The sequence below is a fragment of the Urtica dioica genome, chromosome 9 (assembly GCF_054948205.1).
Source record: "Urtica dioica subsp. dioica isolate 48M chromosome 9, U.dioica_male_clone48M_v1_H2, whole genome shotgun sequence".
NCBI lineage: Eukaryota > Viridiplantae > Streptophyta > Magnoliopsida > Rosales > Urticaceae > Urtica > Urtica dioica.
The window spans coordinates 28237822-28262439 of record NC_142764.1 but is presented as its reverse complement, the minus strand read 5'-3'; the positions used below and the strand labels follow the sequence as shown (position 1 = coordinate 28262439).

The 24618-nt window shown below is 31.1% G+C and overlaps 2 protein-coding genes across 2 annotated transcripts; one reads left to right on the top strand and one right to left on the bottom strand.

Annotated features, from left to right (window-relative positions):
* Positions 1 to 12015: 12015 nt before the first annotated feature.
* On the bottom strand, positions 12016 to 14583 carry ERD2 (ER lumen protein retaining receptor family protein). Its single transcript, XM_089627288.1, has 6 exons — positions 14311 to 14583; positions 13450 to 13715; positions 13219 to 13334; positions 12757 to 12830; positions 12594 to 12657; positions 12016 to 12487 (listed from the first exon to the last, which is right to left on the bottom strand). The coding sequence occupies exons 1-6, from the start codon at positions 14399 to 14401 to the stop codon at positions 12451 to 12453; spliced, it is 648 nt and encodes a 215-aa protein (XP_089483414.1). The 5' UTR covers positions 14402 to 14583; the 3' UTR covers positions 12016 to 12450.
* A 1078-nt stretch (positions 14584 to 15661) lies between these two features.
* LOC149386532 (uncharacterized) lies at positions 15662 to 16636 on the top strand. The gene is made up of 4 exons (XM_089626525.1): positions 15662 to 15701; positions 16171 to 16293; positions 16374 to 16493; positions 16575 to 16636. Exons 1-4 carry the CDS (start codon positions 15662 to 15664, stop codon positions 16634 to 16636), a joined length of 345 nt encoding a protein of 114 aa, XP_089482651.1.
* The last annotated feature ends 7982 nt before the right edge of the window (positions 16637 to 24618 follow it).

The following is a 24618-nucleotide window of genomic DNA, read 5'->3' as shown; positions in this document are numbered from 1 at the left end:
ATTAAATTTTCATTAGAATAAATTGTCCTAAAAATTATAAGGAAAATATGTTACATCATATTATAAAAAAATGTTTTTTTTTTTTAAAGATCTTCAATATTACAGATTAAATTAAAGTATTATGAATTACATAAAGTTTTTGTTTGGAACACCATTTGAACTTATCATTTCTTCTTAATTATCCATTTTGAACTCACCCGATATACAAAAATAAGTCTAAATCAACACATTTATATCTAATTTGATCCCAATGCCCCTCTCTCTCTCTCTCTCTCTCTCTCTCTCTCTCTCTCTAACAACTCATGAAGATAATATGCTTGGATTCCCCTTTTATTCATCTCCATCACCTCCACTCACAAATAGAGTTTGATGATATCTTTAACGTTTTAGAATGGGAGCTCGAGGGTAAACGCCTTGCGATATTTGTTTCCAAAGCTTAGGAAGCTTGGTCTCAGCACAACAAGATCCATTTTACGATGACTGCGAGCTTCTAAACGCTAAACAACACATCCGTTGTAGGCAACAATAAGTATCCACTCGATGGACCCTCCTTCCTAGGGAGGATTGAATTTGAATGATGGTGTGAGTATCTCTGAGGTATATAGTTTCATGGGCATTGGCGGTGTCATATGCGACGAGCACAACCGTTTTCTGATGGGATTTTTCCAAGCTACGTAGTTTGCCCTCGGTTCTTGAGGCAATATTAAGCCACGTGGGTTCTAACGTCCGACATTCGAAGACCAAAACGATTACAATTTTTCCTTCTATTTTATCAAAATAAAGGGTAATTACATTTACATTGAAGCCTAATGTAGCTTATCTTTGTTTGCATAAGTAAATTTCTTTAACTTTGCTTGAGATTTTTTTTATTGTATTGTTTTACTACCTGACTATATTGTAAATCCAATTCGGGCTAAGGACATGGATATTTGAATGAACTGTTAAAAAAATTACACACAAAAACAGAACAGATACCAAAAAAATTGTTACACTACATAAGATAATAAACCCACCAGAATACTAAAAAAAATGATTTGTTGCCATATTCAAAGAAATTTCACTTTGTTTCTTATTGGGTTGAAGTGAACGTTGAAGACTTGAAGGTTTGTTAGTATTTTGAATTTCGGTTAATATTATATAATTACAGGTGGTGGTGGAAAATGGAAATGCAATACAGGTGGAAATGAGAGGTGATGCGTTGTGGTGCCTACTCTGTAGGTTGATGAATGTCACCATCAAATCGTGGGTCCCACATCTTTGTTATAATTGTATGTAACACCGTGACCGTGATTAACAATATTAACGGCACTCATTATCTCCCATGCATAACATATCTTGTAGACCAATCTATGTATAATGTATTGCCTTTGTATGATGATTTAACGATTTAGCATACGTATATTTTATGATCACGTCCAGCGAAAGTTGACAAAAATATCTGTACATTTTATCAGAGAGAATAACGAGCTTTAGCAGAAGAATATGAGCGCAAAAAGTAACAAAGTTTGTGGTTGCACATACACAACAAGTACCACAAATTCGAGGAGTTCGAAAGTCTTGGTATTGCTATTAAGTGTATGTAACATCACCATAGAGACTGTTGCAATTTAATGATCTCGGACAAATATTTCAAAATCGTCTAAATCTTTGATTTTTGGTTTTGTTTGTACGACACTTTTTGGAAGAAATTTTTTTTAAAAAAAATAATGCTCTGGATCACGTACAACACCCACTCACGGAACCATCTGTTCCATATTTTGAAAGTAATTCGTTGTGGACAAATTAGAGGTAGGCCTAGTCTTACTTACGAGACTCTTTTGACTTGCTGTAGGTCATCATCGTCTACTAACTCTACCAATATTTATTTCGGAGAAATGACGGCATAAATTTTTAAAGTTGTACGTTTGAAGTTGGATACAATTTTTTTTTTTTTCGACTAAAATTCTTATTATTTGTTTTAAGTGTCGTCATTACTCCCTACGCCGTTATGTGTGGAGTGTGGACGGGTTTACACGTGAAATGCAGAGATTCGAAAACGAATTATTATTTTTTTCCTTAAAATCAATAACCATTAATTATGTAATTTTATTATACAAAATAATATAAAACAACCAGGCAAAAAATAAAAATAAAAAGAGAAACTCACTAAGAGAAAGACGGATGATGATTAAAAGCTCAAACAGAGAATTTCTATTGCTGATAAATGCCATTACATCTTCAGATGCGAGTATTCTTAATAATTTCCATTGTCATTTCTATTTTTTTTAGTCTTTATCACTAATTTCCATTGGCCTTGATGGCGGTGGAGAGGCACAGCGCCGACTTTCTGACTCGGTGCCAAGCCCAACTTCAGAGTGTCTGGCGGGCACTTCGTTCTTCTTCTCCTCCTTCTTCAGAGTGCAATGTCTGTTTGCAGGGTCAGGATCGGCCCAAACTCACCCGAATTCATTAGGGGCCCTAGGCGAATTCATATTTTGTGACCCCTTCGATGATAGTAAAAATTTAAATATAAAAGAAAAAATTTAAAAATATAAAAATTTTAGAGCCCAACTCAATCGGAGGCCCTAGGCACCAGCCTTACTCGCCTATAGTCAGGGCCGGCTCTATCTGTCTGTGTGTTAAGGTTTGCTATTTTTTTTTACTAGAATGTACAAAATATATTTATACATTTTTTTTTAATTTTTGTTTGCTTGAAGGAAGATAGACAAGCACAATAAGAGGAATCGATTTTTTTGGTATTTTTTTTATTAGTTTTAATTTGTTTATGAGATTAGAAAAATAAAAAAATATAAAAATTAAATGACTATTAAATATGGACCATTGATTTAGCATCGCTCGGGAGTAACGACGACACTCAAAACAAACTATAAAAATTTAGCCGCCGAAAAAAAAGAATAAGTACTAAATTGTATTCAGCGTAAAACTTTAACGATTTATACCGCCATTTTCTCTTATAACTTTAATATTTTGATATCGAAATAGAGAGTATAGTATAGTAAAATAATTTGGACTCTTCGACCGGGTAGCCACAAAGATTCCATACAAATAGGCTCTAAGAATCATTAAAATGATAAACGAATATAACTCGTAAGTTAAGATCAAACTAAGAATATGTTGCTACGTCATAATCCAAAAAACCACGGAGGATAATCGCTCCGGTTTGATACTGATTCAGTAAATTTATTATTCCATCCAATTGTCCATATTTACTCGAAAACAATATTTATGTTAAGTTTCTTCAACGAAACCAATTGCTGTGCCATCTAACAACAAATCAGCCTCAATAATCTAAGAGTTTTATTGAAACACAGAACGCCTTATACAATAACATGATGTGATTTTATTGTAATTTGTTTAATTAAGAAAACATCATGCATTGCTTTTTGACAAGTTGTACTATCTCAAATATGATTCCTTGCTATGTAACTAACAACTGATTTTTGTGGAGTCAATACACCTGCTTACACTACTACAATGGGATTTATGACGTTTTTGTTTAATGGCTTTCATGAGGAAAAAAAGCCACTAGACTATACTTCATACTTTCGGTCTTGTTTTTTTAGTAAACGTACGACGAATGCACATCATTTTTTAAAGAGGAGACTAAAAAATTATTCGTGGTATTTAAAGTTTAAGTGCCATTAAATAAATATAATGCAATTAGTAAGGCACATCGATTTTATTTAATTTCATTAAACCGATACAAGTTCATGTTCCAACTTGAATAACTCCTGACTGAATCAAGCCTATTAGCTACATAAATGTTGCATCGAGTCATATCCGATGACGGAGTCAAGGTTCTAATTCAAGGATAAATTGTGATTATGTATATATATGTATACAGTGGCGAAGTTTTGAATATTAACAAAGATTTAAGAGCGTATTCGATAGGGTGATTCTTTTTTGCTCGGGATCAATAGGGTGATTCTTATTAACAAAGATAACGTTCTTATTCAACTTTTCAGCGTTGATTAGTATTTTCTCCTAGGAAAGATAATAATAAATGTATTACAACTTCATTTATAATGCAAAAAAAATAATAATAATAAAAAAAAAACTTAATTAGCTGTATTGGTGGGACCACGCTGGTTCAGCTAATGAAAAACACGCTAGGTCCGGTAATTATGGGTCTTGTTTTGAATTATGTTGACCAAGCAACAAAAGCAACACATAAAAGTTAATAAATCATGATAAATTAGTCACTCTTGATAATAATGAAGTCAGAAATAATTCCAAGATGAGATAGTGAATATTTGATTAATAATATGTAAGTAGTGGTCTTTGACATAATTAGAAGACGACATGCAATACCAGACACAAATGTCTACACAAATCAATGATTAATATAGAAATTCTGATCCCGATACAGTTAATTTAATAAAATATAACGACTAACTATATCCTTATATTAAACAAATATATGCAGATATGAAGCTAACCAATACATTTGTCGTTTAAAATAAATCAATGAGAATTGGTTGGTTATTTATTTATTTTTATTATTTTGAAAATAGAGGAAGTGATACTAGAATAGGAAGGAAAAAAAAAAGCATTCTTACTTTCTGAGTTTTAATTGTCTGTTTTCGTAGTCTATTAAAGTCATTCCCAATCATATTCACATTTTATCTAAATTAATTATTATATTTATTAATCTTAAAATTTATATCTTTTTTTAAATATTTTTTACTTGTTAATTTAGAAAAATATGCAGAAAAATAGTTTATAACGATTAACATAAATTTATAACAGTTTAATGAATTTAATTATAGCTTATATAGAGCTCATACAAGAACAATAGTTTATAACGATTAACATAAAATTTATAACAGTTTAATGAATTTATAGCTTATATATTTCAAGAAAGTATATGAACAAATCTGATTATCCCAACAAAAATAATAAATTTGACAAGTTCAATTATAATACTCAAATGAATAGCTAAACAAGAAAAATAATACATTTGAAAAATAATGACGTTTATATAAATAAAATGATAGAATATGAAACTAATTTTTAATTAATTTCCACATCGTTAAAATTGGCTATTTGTTTAAATTATTGAAACTTTAGCTAGTTAGTTTGTAATTTCAATATTTTAAGTGGCTTAAATTCAAATAATGATGAACGAGGAATAAATATTTGTTTTTGCCTAGTCTATAGCCAAACATTAACACTATTTATTAAAAAAAAATAGTCAAATGTAGCTAGTTTTGTATTCCTTTTACATAAATGATTATCATGTCACTAAATAAAATAAATAAAGTGAATGGTATTTTATCTCTTTCTCTACAAGTAGAAGGATCCTAATAACTTATATCTTTCTCGCCCTACCCATCCACTCCAGTAATTTGAGCATATCTAAGTCACTACATAATAAAGATAGATAAGGTAGGGTTTGATTTGCTTCAATCTGATTATATTTCTCACTCCATTATTGAGTGATATTATAATAATATTATATTAGTTTTTCTGATTTCAAAACAACTTCAAAACTTATTGTATTATAAATACGATCTGTATTGTATTAATTGATCTCAAAATTATATATAAAATATTTATTTTCATTCTTTTTTGGTATGAAAATTAATTAATTTAAACGTGTGATAAAGGATAATTGTACCGAAAAATCTATCAAAAATATATTAATCTCTTGCAAACAAAATATAAAATAAATTACATTAGGTAAATAACAAAAACCCTAAAAAAACATATTGCTAAATATACTACATTACAATTAAAGCTATAAAAAGTATTTATTTGGGAGTGACATAATAAATTTCAGTTTATGTAAAATGTATAAAATATTATTTAATATGATTAGATATAAAGGATACAATTTTTTTTTTTAGCAAAATATACGTTCAATATATTCATAGACTATAATGTAATAAGCATATATTTTTTTAAATTTTATTAAAAAAAATTAAAGAAATGAAGAATGTATTTTGTTTCGTGTTAAAAATGAAGTATTGAGTAGGAGATAGAATATTATTTGATGTGACAAAAACTATATTTTAACGTATAATAATTGCATTTTTATATTTTGAGCATCTCTTACCCAAAAAAAAAAGAGAGCCTGAACGTCTAGTGTTTATTGCAAAATTTTCAAGCCATTGAGCCATCTTAGACTAATAACTAGAGCATCAATTCAATGATGAATGTGCTAAAAAGTTGTTGAGCTTTATCAAATATCAAGCATGCACGCAGGGAATAATTATCATGATTAAGTATAAAGATGCACTCCAAATTTATTAGGAGGCACGTCCAATATTTATGGACACTTATGTAGGCAAGGTATTGACAATAGTTAATTATTATTATGTTGTGATCAATTGGGACCACAAACCTCACATCTACGCCAAGTTTCCAACCATCACAAAGAGTACAAACGTAATCAATTGCCATTGGTTAATGTTGCTTCCTTGATCATTAATAACATCTAAAAATGAATGATTTTATTTATTTATTATTAATTTGTTGCTTATATTATATCATATAATACGACATACATTTAAGAGACTGTATGATAGTAATAATAAAATATCATGTGTTGCATAACCTTTTTTCTTTCTTTCTAAGCGTGCAGGCTTTAATGCATACAATTGTTTGGATTTCATGATGTAATAGAATGTTGAGTGTTGACTTATGTTATACTATTATTACGTTGTCATGCATGGTATCAGATCCACTAAGTAATAACTGAGCGTTGTTAGACTCGTCAAGTTTTTTTTTTTTTTTTTAATGTTAATGTACATTCCCCATGGCATTCAATTGTTTGAAAGTAAGCTTATTTTAGACTTTATTTCCATTGAATAAATGAATATGATGCGTGTACCTTTTTTTAAATCATTTATCAGATAAACAGATGCGAGATTGACGTTGTACAAATACGAGATATCTAGCCATGCAATATCATCACATATGTGCTCGTGAAACATGAAGACAAAAATAAAATAATTCATTCGAAAACGACCAGACCCCATTATATTCTTGATAAAGAAAGGTCATCGATGCATATATCGGTCCGTGTCACATATATGGGTGTAAAGAAGGCAATAACTCAATCACTGACGTATATGATAGACAAACAAGTGATCTTCTCCGAGAAGAGATAAAGGGGTTGGATTACAAATTGCATATGAATTCATAATAATGGTGACAAGGCGGCAAATGCAAGAAATGAAGTCAGCTTATGATTATATTGATATAGAAAGAATTGCTTATTAAGTAAAAATTGATAACCACGTGACTTCCTTGGCTAGCAATTATATAGTACAAATGTACATGAAATAGCTTCGCAACCACATTGCATTACTGTTTATTAGGATGTCCTCTTCTTACTACTTCATCTTTCTGCCTCCACAATTTATATAGCATGTCAAACTTACTATGAAATTTACCTAACATCTTCATTTGGTTTAAATATTCGAATTTCTAAAAAATAGTACATGTTGTTTTTTGTTTTTGTTTTTTTGTTATCACACATTGTATCCCCATCTATTATTTTCAAAGCTCATTCTTCTAACAAATGCTGTATAGAAAGTCGTTTTTATAAATTTTTGTTTTATCCATTTGGAAATTTTGAATTGTTCATTTATTCTAGTACTTAGTCAACATATATATTGAATATGGAATTGGCTACTCCTTTTTCTCACTAGACCACCTTTTAATAAGGCGACGAAAGAAAAGAATACCAATAAAAGGGTAAATATAAGTTACATAATCATACCTTCGCCAGACCATATCTTTTATTTTTATTTTTATTTATTATTAAATCAAAACAACTCATGAATCATAATGTGAATAAATGAATTGTCCAATCACAATACCAAGTGGGTTTTACTGTGAGGACTTCAACACCTCTCACTCCCTTTAATGAGGCAGCAGAATATAATTTTATTCTTATATATATTGATCATGTTCAAGATCCATTTTGATTTTCTGAGTTTCATGAGAAAAGAAAAGTATAGTTAATGAGTTCCAACTTTGAACAAATGACCCTTTTTGTATTTTAGTAGTGTGTGTACTTGCATGCCTTTATTTCAATTGGACTCAGCAATGCACGAAGGTCCAGTCGCAAGTGAGCTTTTGGAATCCAAAGAGCGTCTATAATAAGAATCAATTTCTGATGTTAAAATTATGTATTATGTCATGTAAATTTTTTTTTTAGCACACGTAAATATATATTGTTTGTTCTATGACTTAATGGACGGCGTTGTGTTTGTGTCTCCTTAGTCCTTAGTGACCACAATGAGCTAAGTTTCCTTTTCTACCGGCGGCCAGCTTACTTTTCTTTTTACTACGCCAATCTAAAAATAAATAAAATAAAATAAAGTAAACTATAATCGTCTCGGATCTAGAAAAAAGTACCCTAATATTTTGTTCTTATGTAGACTGAATTTAATTTCCATGCTTGTAAATGTACGTAATTACTAGCGTGTCAATATAAAAAAATGGCTAACCCAAAAGAATAATTTTTTTTAATACTATAATTATCTGAAAACTGTTTCTAATTTTTTTCAGTCCTCTAGTTAATTCCTGTAAATTTCTGTTACCAAATTTCAGTAAAAAATAATCATTCGAACTTGGCAAAAAAAGAGTAGGCAAAAAATGGGTCGAGAAATATATAGTCATATTTACAGATTTGCTATTTAGTCAATTTTTAATAAATATTTGGCAAATAGTTAATTTTTGTGTAATCAGTTGTAAATAGTTGTAAAATATAGTTGTAAATAAATAGTGTAAGTTGTAAATAGTTTCAACGTAATAAAGATTGGCTATTTAACAAAAAATTACCAAAAATTGACTAAATAGCAATCTAAAAATATAAATATGACTAATTTGCTAATTATTTGTAAAAGAATAACCAGGTTTAAAATTGCACTACCTACTGCCATAAGCTACTTCCCTAAGACAGTGAATAACGAATCATTGACAAATTCTACAACGAAACTATTCTTCACCAAATTCCATTTTGAACGTGTATATTTTATATGATCTTTAAGGTATGAAGACACTTTCTCGAAAAAAAAATATATGAAGACACAAACGCGATATTCATGAAAATTAATAATATACACAATATTTTAATAAAATTTAAAAGATATATATATATATATATATATATATATGTATATATATATAATATTTTTCCTATGTATCTTATACAAGTAAAATCTGAATAAGTCCGAACATATTATATTCCGTATTCATAATATTCAATACTTAATTAATAGGCTTTATTTAGTATTTCACTGCTAAAAGGGAGGTATGAGTAGATAACTCGATGGCCAAAAGATATAAGAAAAGCATAGGACCAGAAGTTATGGTCTGGAAATCATCGAGTAGAACCGAAAAGATAAAAAAAAAAAAACTACGGTTATAAAAAAACGTTCCATGTAATTACAAAATAGTGATTTTGACCAAGAGGTCAACGGTTACTATATAGATAATTATACAAAGTCACATAGTCATTAGTACACAATAGCTAAATCGTGGTACGATCAACCCGCAATCAAATAAATCAAACACTATTAAAAGCAAGTAAAAAATAAAGAATGGAGATGCTTCAATTTACACTCGTTATGCACCACCCTCAACATGTATATTTATTATTCTCCTTATAACTAGATTTATATGCAATATAGATAACTTAGCTTAATTTTCATGTAGTAGACGTTCTAGTAAATATATTCTAATTAAGGATGACAATTTTATTTTAATTAAATACATTAATTATAAAATAAAATAATAAAACACCAGACCATAACCCTAACCTAAGTCATCTATGTTTTGTTGGTTATTAGTGCAGGGTATTGTATTTGTTAATCATATGTATTGTTTATTTTTTTGAACTTGATATTGATATAATTAAAAGTATTGTTCGTATTATATAGCATTGTTATAACTTATAACAGTATTGTTTATATTTTATAATAATTTATATGATATGTGCTCTCATGATATAATGTTTATGCATTTTCTTATGGTGTATTTGACCGTGTAAAACAAAAAAAAAAGTTTTGATTGTATTAAAAAAAAAAAGATAAACGGATCTACCCGACCCGATACACATTAAACGGATAAACGAGTAATGGGTCCAACATTTTTCTATTCGTTTATCCGATGGATATACCTGTTACCCAGCCCGTTTTAAAAATCGGGTAAACGGATCAGAGTAACGGGTCCATTTTTTAACCGAATCCGGAACAAGTGAACTCGATCGGACCTAGACACGTTGCTATTCCTAATTCTAATCCACGTGTTTTGATCAATACATATCACTTTTCACTGAGACAAACGGTATAGCAATATATACATCTATATATATATATATATATATATATATATATATATATATATATATATATATATATATATATATATATATATATATATATATATATATATATATATATATATATAGCCAGTGACGGAGCCAGTATAGGCCCAGCAGGGGCTTAAGCCCTCCCTCAATTTTTTTTTTTGCACTTTTTGCCCATTTTAAAAAAAATTACATTTTTTTCCCTTGAAAATTTATACTTTTGACCCAATTTTTATAAATTTTTTACAATCAAGCCCCCCTGAAATTTATTTTTCAAATTAGTCCCCCCTGATGGGCTTTTTTGGCTCCGTCACTGAATAATATATATATATATATATTATCAGATTACAAAATATTATCAAGACTTAGAATCTCTTTAATAAATCATGAATAGCAAAAAGTTAGGAGGAGGCGAGGAATCAAATGCATGCAATATATATGTTTCATACAAACCTAGTCAATTTTTTCATGCTGAGGCTGAGAGAATTAATTAAAGCCAAAAGCAACTGAAGCTACGCTTAATGGAATCAAGCAAAGGTTTTTAAGTCATAATTATAATACTACATCATGATTACTAACTATATAAAACAAATCCACACACCATATCTGTGAAGAACCTTAAAAAATAATCGCATAAGTACACGCTACTTTACTTTAGATAGCTTTCAAGAGACGACTAAATATTCTTTTGCGAAACAAAATCAAATCGTTATCTGTGGTTTTATCATTTTAAGGAGTAACATATCAACTGCGGGGTCCCATATCTTTCAATATCTGGCCAATTTAAAATTCATGAGAGAATGGAAAAGAAGCCCTTTATTGTCATAGATTCATTGCCAATTTTAACGGTATATATTAAAAAAAAAAAAAAAAAAAAAAAAAAAAAAAAAAAAAAAACTCAAATCGATTATGCGTTGTCGAGCAACTGTACCATGCGTGCAGGGTGTGTAATATTATAACATTTGTGGGATGTTTTCTTCATTATAAATACATGAAATATATAAAATGACCTATGCTAAGTTGCTAACGTCAGAAAGAAAGAAAGAAAAAACTCACTCTAATACAGTATTAGCATCTAAAAATTTGATGATCCCGATAAGAAATAAAGTTCAGAGGTTCTACCTTTCTCAAATGTAAGAATTTGGGCCTCCTCAAATTTTAGTGGGCCGGCCTGGTTCTTGCCAGGCCGGGAAAGTAGGAGTCTCGACCCAATTATTATTATTATTTTTTTATATTTTATAATAGCCATATTTTTTGTCACTTAAAAGTTCACATATGGATAATTGATTTTTTGTTTTGAAAATTGAAGTTTTTATTTTCGATGAAGTGTGATAAGTTTAAAACGGCTTGTGGTGTTTTCTTCGATGATTAACAACATATATAAAAAAAATGGTTTCCATGAGATATATATGGTTACTTCTTTGATGAGAAAATGCGATGAATCTGTTGGATTTCACCGAGTTTAAACACTACAACGAGATTCAATGGTGAATTCCACCTAGCGTTTCATCTACACAGAACACATGGGAAACGTTGTCCCTTTTTTCGAATCATAAAAGCAAAATAAGTTACGGAATACTATAGAAACGCCGAAAATGTGCTTGAATTTTAAATCATCTTCTAAGAAAAGATTTGATACCTACTGATAATAACTCAACTCATAAACAAATCGATGCACGGGATAGCTATCATTTTCAGTATAACATCTTGTATTAAAATATATTTGTTGAATAATGCCAAACGAGATACAAATAATACTCATTTTCAGTATAACAATTGTTCACTCTCTTTTTTTTCTTTTCTGCCTCTTAATGTATCTGATCTGATGTATATGCTTTCTAGCTTGTGTTTCCTTCAAAATACCAAACTTGAGAAGAGTATCTTCATCAGCATTAATACCATACAAAGTTACAAGAAAGGGTAACAAAACAGAGCAAAACAAAAAAAAAACTTTTAGCTCTTATGAGTGACGATGAATGAGAAAATACAGCAGAGTTGGGGTGGTTAAAGCATCAAGTCAAAGCTCTGTAGTCGTGTATATATTGATACATCCCTTTCTTTGTATCCTTATATCAATCATGCCGTAATAACTCCTACTCCTAAAATCACTCACTCTCCTCTTTCGCTCAAGCAGGCAGTTGAAGCTTTGCATTGGTTTTCCAGCTGCAAAACCAAAGGCCATATAATCAATCCATTATGAATCATATGAAATGAAAAAGCTATTATTACTATCAAGAAGCTACCATAGAGGCAATATTATCGTTCTCACCTTATAAAGTAGTAGTAGAAGAAATCTGCATACAAGGCAGTCTGAACCAGACCCGATATACAAGCTGCAAAATTCAACTCAGAGGTTATACGAAGCCAATATAAAGACCGAAAAGACAGTGAAAGAAGATAGATTTGTATTTTGGTTGGAGAGTTATTCTTACATATCCATCGACCAAAATGTTTCTCGGTGAAGTAGCGGTAGATCCAGTTAAGGATGTACAACGCTCGGTACGCTCTGCAAATCAAAAGCAAAAGAACATAAACGATAGTAACTAAAAATGCAATGGGGCCAGAAAATATATTTCGAACGGGAACAACTGCTTATGGCTAAGGCATGCCTCCAAAAACACTTATATCAAATTTATCTAGATATATGAATAGGCAACTCAATATATATAGAATATATTTACTTGTCCATGTAGAATTTCTCGAGTAAATATTTGGGCATCAAGTTAATAAATTAACATTCCTGACATGAGGACATGAATGGTGACATCCGAAAGAGCCCAAAAATCAGTGATAGCTATGGACATAAGATCAGACAGCGAGGCAACTTCTCAAGAGATAAATATGTCGCAGATACCAAAGTTTGTGAAAGAATAAATAGGGAGGAGAGAAAATACCCAAGAAGGACGACATATTGTCCAGTCAAATTGTCGACATTCCCACTCCGTTGAAGCAGAACTAGCTGGGGGATAATGGCGACCGCCTCCAAGTATATTGAAAATGCCCAGAAGACCTACACATATCAAATTTCGCAATCAAACGATTTCACACCATTAACCATTGCAAAGCCTGATCACAGATATAAGCATTTGATTTAGGGGTTGGTAGAGAGAGAGAGAGAGAGAGACCTCTCTGAAGTTGAACTTCTCGTGGAGGAGAAGGGCCAAAATGAAGCATCCACCGGCGAGATATTGGTGGCGGAAAGTGTCGAGGTGTTTGTCGTAGGTCCGCCGCACCATAGGGTGGGCTCTCATCCACCACACCACCGCGAGAGAGCTGGCGATGAACACAAGCTTCATCATCGTGTTGTACACAGACACAAAGTCCGTGAACAGATCCAAATAACGAGCCAGAAACACCACTGCGTACATTTCCTGAGTCTTGAGTGAAATCCCTGTTTCACAAAACACAACCACGCTACTTTTAGTTTCCTTTTCTCTAGGGTTTCACTATATGTGATTTCTGATTTGTGTACTGTATAATAAACCCAATGCTAAGGAAATTTCACAAACTGCGATCAAATAGGTCAAACTGAACCCCCAATCGACTAAGAAAGGATCGCTTTTGGCGAATCACTAGGCTTAGCATTTCAAGGAGGAAGCAAAAAGAGCTCAAACAAACACAAGTGTCATCGATCGGTTCAGATCACAAAATGCCATCTTGTGCGCGAAGAAAATTGGTCAACTCTTACGAATCCTTCAAATTCCTAGTCCAACATTTTTCTACAGCTTTCTTTTTCCTCTCTTATTTTTACCTAATTCATCGGCAGCCAAATGCCGAAACCCTATTGCTCCCAGTTGGGGAAAAAAAACTAGTACAACTTGGTCTCTGAAATTTTAAGAAATTGGCAACATACTTGGGGCAAAATCTCAACTCTGGAACGAATTCGTACGGAAGGCTCATTTGTAGGCGAATCACCACCATTTTCGAGAGAAAAGATCCATAGTTTGACGAGAAAAAAAATCAGGGAGAGAAATCTGAATGCTTACCAGAGCATGATTTGGTGGCGTAGATTTTGAGAAGAAGAACCAAAATACTGATCAAATGAGTCATATCGCCGGCGAACCTGAAGATATTCATGGCTGATTCTAGAGAGAGAAAGAGAGAGAGAGAGAGAGAGAGAGATGAAGAAACGAAGGGGAAATAATGGGACGAAACACAGGGAAATGAAATAGGAGTGACGGTGGTGGCGTGGCTTTTATGAGCTGACGTGGCAGCCGAAAATGGCCTTGGACAGACCTCTGACTTTCGCCCACTCACACCCAAACAGACACGCCTTTCAGGTGAATATTGATATAAGAAATCACTTTTCTAGCCATAAAAAAAAAAAATACACTCTAAAAAGGTGTTCATATCTGTTTTTTTCTTTTTTATCTATTTTATGTTTTTTAATATTATTTTCTAAAAAAAATAGCAGGGCCTAAAAGCTTTTAACATCTAAAATATAAGCTATTAAAAAATTAATGTTAAGCTCTGGAATATATTAATCCATAGTAAAATATATATATATAATTAATACCTAAAAAAAATATACATTTTACGGAAATGTTTAAACAATTTATCTGAATGCACTGATATAATTCATAATTTAAATGCGATGATGCATTGACTAATAACATTTTCGATTACAAAAATACAAAAAGAATGCATGTAAATCTATACATTTGGCAATTTATTAAAATTATTTGTTAGAATGACGTAAAAATTTAACTTATCATTAATAGTGATTACGGCGCAAGAACGGTGCTTAATTAACCTACGTGATCACTAATAATATGAATTAAATAACTTAAGCTTTTTGTTCATTTTTTGTCCCTCTATTACAATTAATCCATTCCTAGACGATTAATTCAGTTTTCTTTCCATTTCCTACTTCTTTTTCATTGATGGTTTTGCATGTCTTTCTAATTCTATATATACAAAACTTATCACGAATTTTGTTACTCATAATGCTGACGTGGAATAGACCATAAAGAGAGGTCATTTGACTTCACATTTGACCATCCCCTCTTTTCTCATATTTCTTGAATTTGTTGCGACCACGTAATAAGTTAGTTTCTTTTTTTTGCTTGGAAAAAAAGAAAAAAAGTTAGTTATAACTTATTTATATACTGAGACTGAACTCAGGCCTATACTATATATACACATATAAGGTAAACAAACAGTACAGAGACGCTATCATATATAATTATAAACACATAACCAACTCGCAGTTTCAGGAATCTCTCTCTTTCATATAACTTTCTCTCAATCCCGATCGAGAATCAAGAATTCGCTCTTCTTTTTCTCTCCGTGTTGAAAATCAACGTCTCTTCACTGCGGAATTCGATTTCTGCTACAATGGGCTGTGTTGGTTCGTCTCCCACTAGCGGAGATGGAAGTAAGTCAAAATCATGTTCTTCCTATTCCTTTCACTTTTTTTTTTTTTCTTCTTCTTCGTCTTTTTATTCCCATTTATTTGCTCGCTTATGTTATTCGTCGTCATTTATTACACTACAGAATATCGTAATTCCATCCATTTATTTTTCTTGTCTTTTTCACTTATTTAATATCATTTAATTGCGGTCTGCATGAGATAAGAAATTTTACTCTCCCATAAAAAAAATTAGATTCATATGTTTTCTTTCAATTATTCCTGCGAAACCCATTCGTAATTCGTATTTACTCGTACGGAGATCGAACAGTACTTCAAGAAAACGATCGATCTTACTGTTAAAAGATTTCCTTATTCTTGATTGCTTACTGACTGAGTATTGGTTTTCTTTGCGTTTTGTACGAAACTGTGCATGATTGTTTATGATCTCACATAAATCAGTTAGCGTTGACTTAATGTTTGACCGCCGGTACAGGAAGAACAAAGAGAATCCGAAAGCCGAGGGCTTGGAGGCATCCACAGGGAATCACGGTGGACGAGCTTGCTCGGATGCGCGAAGAGTTTTGGGACACTCAGCCCTATTATGGTGGCAGAAGAGGTAATTACTATTATTATTATTATTAATTATCCTTAATTTCTTGGAACCAATCTTTTTTAACTAATTAATCAATCAAGCAGAGATTTGGGACGCTCTAAAAGCCGCTGCTCAAGCCGATCTCCCAATGGCACAGCTCATTGTGGACACTGCTGGCATTATTGCTCACCGTTCCGATCTCACTATATGCTACGATGAGACAGGTTTCTCTCTCTCTATCTCTCTCTCTCCCTTTCTCTCTCTCTCTAGAATCTAATGGTGAATTGTTGTATTAAATAATGCAGGTGCTAGGTATGATCTACCGGTGTATGTTTTGAGTGAACCATCCAATCTGATTCGGACGTGATATATCTAGATTTTTGTAAGTAGATTTTCTTCGTCTCTTCAGACCTTTTTTTTTTGTGGCCTTGTTATTAATATTATACGTGTATCGTGTATTTGTTCTGATATTTTGTATTTCTTTTTTTTTATGTCAGTTAAGAATACTACAGATTGGAGGAGAAAAAAAAAAAAAAAAAAAAAAAAATTGGCTGGAAGTGCACCGGAAGAGCAATTGTGGCTGCTGATTCTTCTTCATAGCTTTGGTAATGTAGACGATTTTTTTTTATTTGTTTTTTGTTTCATTTTCTTAAGAATCTTGGACATCAAAAGAAAATTTGATCCAAAATTATGGGTAATGTGGCGATACATGAACCTGTAGATTGAATATTTCTTACACATGTATGTTTATGTGTCATTCCTCCACTTTTCCAGGTGGTTGATTTTTGGATAATTTATATTGGTAAAATCAATCATATAGCATTTGAGAAATTGCCAAAAAAAACTCTGCACCAAAAAAATAATCTTTAACTATTAGAATGGACTTCTTCTTCTTTTTTTTTTCCTCCAATAAAACCTAGCTGGTACAAACGAAAATGCGTTGTGTACTAATCGATATTCCAACAAATTAGAATTACATGTTTCGTCATGATCTTAAACCATGTGTGTAGAGTGAAATAGAGAATTATGAGAAATCGTTTCGAAGTTGAAAAAGCCACATCAGAGTGTAACCAAGTATATATATATAATAATATATATATATATATTCATGTACAAAGTGTAACCAAGTGAAACAGTAATAAAATAAAATGTTAAGAATCTGAGGTTTCAAACAGTAAAAAAGAAAAAGAAAAAAAGAATCTGAGGTCTCAGCTTCTTTTCTTGTCGCTCAAAGAAGTAGACGTCGTTTTCTAATAGAAAAAACGACACACATGAAAATATTGGGCCAGGCCCAAAAATCCTGAAGTTCAACTCATAAGGCCCAATAGATACAGAACCGCACGACACCAGTTATTCTCGGACCGGCCCAATGTTAAATTTTTGCTGTCGTTTTCCTCCTAATTTGAAAACAGAACGTATCTCTCTCTCTCTCTCTCTCTCTCTCTCTCTCTCTCTCTCTCTCTCTCACGTGTTGTTTGAAATTAAAAAAAAAAAAAATTGAATTGTATTATTTTTCCTTTTCACATCCGAGATTTATAAGGTTAGTATTTAGTTGTGAATTTTTTTACATCTGCCATGTGTATAGAAGATGTAGCTATTTCATTAATAAATTTTAAACTTCGACTATCCTGCAATCTCAATGTTTTGAAATGGTCTAATTTGAGGTTTTTTTTTCATGAATTTAATAAGTTGTGAAAATTCAATTTGTTTCCTATATATCTAAACACTTTTCATATTCATCATAACAAGAATTGAATTGCATTTTTTCTTCTTTTTATTTGTGCTGCTATAAAATAAAATTCAAGCATCCATGCCTGTATTATACATAATGAAAATATTCGATAGTCTACTAAAGTCACCAAAAGAGCTAAGTTTATTATTTAACCATCTCACATGAGGTTTCTTTGAATTGAGCAAACTGCAAGTACTAATTAAAATAAGAAATGTTATACAATATCTGTTTTATGCAATATATTCGGAGCCCATACATAAGAAGAAAACAAAAACACAATACAGGGCACTATACCATACCTTATCCCAAACAATGTTCCTGGTTTGAATTTCTGTTGCCATTTCTTATATCTGAATCTGATGGCTTCACAGACAATAATGCTACAACACAAGCTTAGCACATGGGCAAATTTATAACAATATATATATATATATATATAGGAGCCCCCTAGAGGATCCAAAGCCAAAATAACTTCTTAGACGACTTGTCATTTTCAGCAAGTTTGTTGTTCGATAAAAAGGACAAATACAATCCTATTGCTCCATATCTGCTTTTGCATTTTAATATATAAGTGTGTACATATTTCGGCAACATATATATATTATATACATATATTAGTAGTCATTTTCCAAACGACATGTCAATTTATTAGTAGCCAGACTTTGGTGGACTATTAAACATATGATACATTATATTGTGCCGTTAAAAGGTATGTTATAAATCTTCACAATCATGAAAACCATGTTAGAACTTAGAACTGATTTCTTAAAAGCTACGTACCGTAATATTTGACCATGATCTCTAGGTTTCAATATTATTACTTTTGTAATATATAACATCTCTAGATCTAAGTTCAAGATGGCCTATACATGAGATGAGATATTATCCAAATGAATTTTGGGAACACCAAATCAAAGTCACTTAGATGCCCTATATAACCCCTATTTTGTAGAGCAAATGAGAGTGTCACGCCGCCGATAAGGTGCACTTAATTAGCATGCGATTAACAAATTAATCAACTAGACTGCTTCGCTAAGATAGAGGAACTAAGTTCTCTCGCATCTCAAGTTTAGATGCTAATTATGATAGATTAGTAGTTCGGAACACATTACCACACAATTGTCTCTCAGGAACTAGACAAAAAGAAGCTTTTCCAATGTATAAATATGATGGACTCCACTCTCCATGCATTTAAAAGTTAATTTAAAAAAACACAATTTGAAGAATCTTTCAACAAAGTCAGCTGCATTGGAAATACACACACGTATCATATAATCGACTATTAGTCTTAGGGCTATTATATAGCATATTGTGTTACCTTATACATTAAGAAAAACAACTATCATTATCCATTTATTAAGACAAGGGTTTGAAATGGCCTTTTCAAAAGCCCTTGAAGAGGGTTTCAATTGATCTAACTTTAATATTTTATAAAATGATAATAATAATAATAATACCGCAGCAAGACTGCAAGCGAGGGAAAGAAGGAGAGAAAAGGTATTTATGAATTTTTTTTTTTTCTATCAGAAGAAAATAATAGTGCCATGCCCTACCTAATTAATTTGCTTTCGCAAGTACATTATGCTAGATTTCATTGTTTAAAAGTGTGAAGGTCTATCCCAAGATGACCATCATGAAGAATGAACTATTTTATTTACTTCTAATATAATAATTAAAACATGTGCTTTTTATTTTGTCCTTTGAAAAGCAGCGGTCAAAGATTTATTAAGAGATAAATTGATATCTTTAAACTTTTATGATATTGTTCTTTTCACCTACATATATATATATATATATATATATATATATATATATATATATATATATATATATATAAAATATCTATGCGTATGTGTTTTTATATTTATCTTTTTCTGATCTCCCTCTTACATAATTCGCTTTTGTTGAGTCTTTCTTACCTCACGGGCAAGAACAAGAGGCCCTAACCTAACCTAATTTCCCTTTTTCTCTTCTTCTAATGAACGGATACATAAAGCACAAAGGCACATGGGATTCATGGTGGCTTCTAACCTTTTTATCCTCTTTTAGTTAATGCTTCAATTGACTTATTCCATATTGTTCTATTTCCACCTCTAATTTGCACGAGGACCATAATTCATCCTCAACGAAAAGGCTTGCATCTTATTTATATTTATATATATATATATATATATATACACACATATACATTAAACTTTTTATGTTTGTGCCACACATATAATATCATCATGATTCTTTCTAATCCTCTATTAGCAATATCCATTATTACATCTAGAATTCAAAAAAAAAAAAAAAAAAAAATGTTGTCACAAAACCATGCAATTTGGTGATTTGATTTTGGAGATCTAACCATGCCAATGTATAAGTATTTTTTATTCTAATTTCTTTTAACAAAGTTTTGATGCATGGCATGGATCCAGAAATTCCAATATATGGGCATTCGGATGGAAGATATCGGAAGGAAGTCTTCCGCATGTCAATTTCTGCCTCATGGAAATGTCAACTTCCGTGTGCCACGGAAATGTCAAAAATAATTCCGAACCAACGTGGAAGTGGAAGAGGCATGTTCGGAAGAAGACGAAATTGTTATTACTGTTTGCAATGTTGAATTGTAACGTTGGTGAGAGCTTCAATCACAGCCATTCATTTTTGTAACTATTGGACATCTTGTGGCTGTAAAAATGTTAGCGTTTATTATCGTTTGAACCCAAAGTTTATTCAACTTTTATACTTTCAACCCATTCAAAAATTAAACATTATAAATAGACCAATTTAGATTTAATTTTTCACAATCACAACACACTCTCTAGTACAAATTCTCTCTACACATTCTCTACAAATCTTCTCTACACAATATCTTGTTGATAACTTTGATATAAGCTTTCAAAACATGACTATTAATGAAATGTAGTGTTATTATAATGTTTTACTCATAATATTGTTGTAATGTTTTTACTTTTTTTTAAAAAAAAAAAGTTATTAATAAAGATGAAATTTATTTTACATATTAGTACTTTCTTTTAAAATTTTAACAGTTTAATCTATTTCATTTACCATTTAAATTTGATTTTTTTTAATTTTTTAATTATTTAATGGAAATTAACGGAATTGCATATTTCCATAAAGCGTAACGGAAATTTCACTTCCGTTAAGTAATGGAAGACACAATTTTGCCTAACGAAAGTGTCACTCCCAATAAGCAATTAGAAGGTGATTTATTGGAAATAGAAAAGGCAAGTTCTTCCAATAGCCTGGATGAGTCACACATTTGTAAAAAAAAAAAAAAAAAAAAGTCAGTAGTTTATTACTCCATTGCATCCAAATGAACTTGTATGATTTTTTCGTAACTTGTACAAGCTCATTTGAACGGAGAGCTGAAAAATTTGCCTGTCTATTTAAACAAAAATCGAAACTTTTGTTAAATATAGGCATTGACTCATTTGATTTTGGAGATCCCGGGGCCTATGTGTGACCTATGTTTTTTAATTAAAAAAAAAAATTTCCATTCCGTCCAAATGAGATCATACAATTGGTGTTTGCACGTAGAAGCGGCATTTATTCTTACTCCATTTTGTTCGACTGTTTGTTTGTTCCTTTATGTACACAGACACTTTTGCTACAGAGGTTTTTAATACACTCTCACGCCGTGGAACTTTTTTTTTATAATTATTTATTTTTAAAAGAAAATGGTCTCGTCGTAAAGCTTTATTTTTCTTCGTTTGCACTACATATATATGAAGGGCTGTGCTTTAAGCTCAAAATTAGAGAGCCTAAAATGTTAGTTATTCAAAAAAGAAAAGAAAAAATGAGAACCCAACTGTTTCATATCATATCATGAGTATATATATAGTTATTAATAAAATTAATGATGAAAAAGGGAATAATGCACGAACGTACGATATGTATGACCCAACATATATGATTCTGTTGGCCAACGGCTATATCAGTGGCTAGATTTGACGAGAAGCAAATAGGCTTGAAGATAACAGGCACTGATTAGTGGGGCTTCCTTTCAGTCCTTTTTGTTGGAAATGTCTTTTTCTTCTTAATCATCTTTTAGAGCGTCCTAATTAAAGAAAAAAGCACTGGGGCCTCTTTTAGCTAAGTTAAAGATGAGATTAAGAAAAAAAAGTTTACTTTGATGAATTATTATTTTATACTGTTTATTTTAACCCTAAGTAGTTTTAAGTTAACAATCAATATTTTTTTAAAATATAGGAGTTTTAAACCCTATTTTTTAGGGTAGGTTAAAACTGCTGTGTAATAACTTTTTTAACTGATTTTTAACTATATTTTAAGGGAAAAAAAATCTTTTGGCGGGTTAACTTAATAGCGTATGTATAGCCATAGCTTATTATTAGTATGTAAACAACACTCGTGGTGATTAGACTAACTAACTTGTGAAGATCTATTAGTTTCTTACCCTTTAAAAATATATATATTTCAGTGAGAGGTGAACGGGCTAAGAATTAAATAACCATGATGTAATGAAAGCTTATTCCTTTCCGCGGGGTTATTCATTATCTGGAATTTGTACTTTTTGGACCATTTTTTGACTTGCAAAGAAGTTAGTGAGTAGTCAAAGAAAGAAGGATATTTGGTCCCTTGTGTTAGAACAATCTAAATGTGAGTTCATTTTGGATCCATTCTGTGGATTAATTTTAAGGTCCTATGGGATTATCATATGGTGACACGTGGCTTGCATGCTCACCGTTGTGCATGAATTCATTTTCGTGTCCTAGACTAGGAAATATATTGGTATATGGTAGGCCAAATATGCAATCAATTTTGCATTTAATATATGATATAGATGCAATCACACGCTTATATTCCAGTTGAGAATCCAGTGGATTAGATTTGAGCAAGATAAGGGCTAATAATGAGCAAGATAAGGGCACATAATCCGGTTTAAATATTTATTCTGTGTTATTTCTTAAATCAGGTACTACTTATTGCTGGATATCATTTTACTATGGAAGTTATTCACAGAGTATGATCATCCATGATGGAATTTATTTTACTAGGTAAGTGAAAAAAAATTATTTCTTTAATTTTAGACAAATCTCAAGAGCTATAGATTCATTTTGCTTCTCATTGCCCCACCATAAACAAGTGACGGCCTTTTTCTTTTCCCTTTTATCTTTATTTTTCCTCAAAGGAAACAGACGAACTGATCACAACAAACAGATAAATCGCCATCTCACCGATCTGATCTTCTCACTGCCCACAACTTCATGTTTTATGGCCCTTTCCAATGAATATCCTTAACAAACAATGAATCTTGAGAAATTGTCTCAACTATCATCATTTGATAAAAAAAAATTCAATTTTCCACCAAAAGTTTAATTTGGCAAAAAAATATTAGTAAATCACTTGTACAAATATAATTTTATCCTCAATATGATGTCAACAATTGACATCAATGTGTTTTGAGTTATCTGTTTGTTGACATAAATGTCAACAATCGACATTTATTATTAACATATATGTCAACAATTGTTGAGGATAAAATTATATTTGTACAAGTAATTTAATAGTATTTTTAACCAAATTAAACTTATGGTGGAAAATTGGAAAAAAAAAACCTCATCAAATGATGGCAATCCACACAATTTCTCAACCTTATTTCATGAAGAAAAAAAAATACCATTAACAGAAAAGGGATGCATTATTTGAGTCCAAAACACACAACGTGGTAGCTATTTTATTTATTTTACCTTTGAGCTGTTGGACGAAATTCATAGAGTTGTGTACATTGTTTGTAGTACAGAAGTGAAAGTGACAGTGACCAAAGTGGGTCTTGGATTCCTTGACGTGATATTGGCCTACACCTAATATACCCTCTATTTATATAAGTAGAGTATTGTGTTTAATGCCATTTTTCCCAAACTGGTCAGTAATGATGACGTCATTTCACGGGGACCACCAATAATATTAACGTATGCCCATGTGCCTTTGCAGTCAATTTTTCTTGTATTATATGCTTTGTAATTTAGGTTTCTCTCTCTCTCCTCAATTTTTTTCTTTTATTAATGTTTTAGGGTTTAGCCTTACTTCATGTAATTTGACCGGCTCTCGTAAGACTACGTGTTTTTATTGTAAATATCACTCAGACGCGATCTGTAATCTGAAGGAGAGATTATTTATTGAATATTGTATTCAAGAAAAAAACAATAGCAGATGATTAACTCGCTTAGGAAAAGTAAAACGTTGCATGATAACATATTCTAACTATATAAATTGAACAATTAGTTATATGTGGGCAGATTCTCTAATCCGAAGCCGGTAGTTGAATATTTATGTAATTTACTTTTTTCACTGCTGACTTTGACAGTGGATGACAGTGACACTCGACCACGTAATATTTATGTAACTATATATATCAAAGAAGAAAAAAAGAAACAAACTTATAATAAAATATAAATTCAAGCATTCATACTTCGTTTATGAAATAAAATGAATACGGGAAATTATATATTGCTCTCTTTGAAAAATTATAAAACAAAAAATGAAAGAAGAACTATTTATCTTTATAGGTTAACTTCATTTTGAATATATAAACAAGATTTTGGTGGGAACATATAAAGAGATGAACTACAATGATTGAAGTTGTTGAT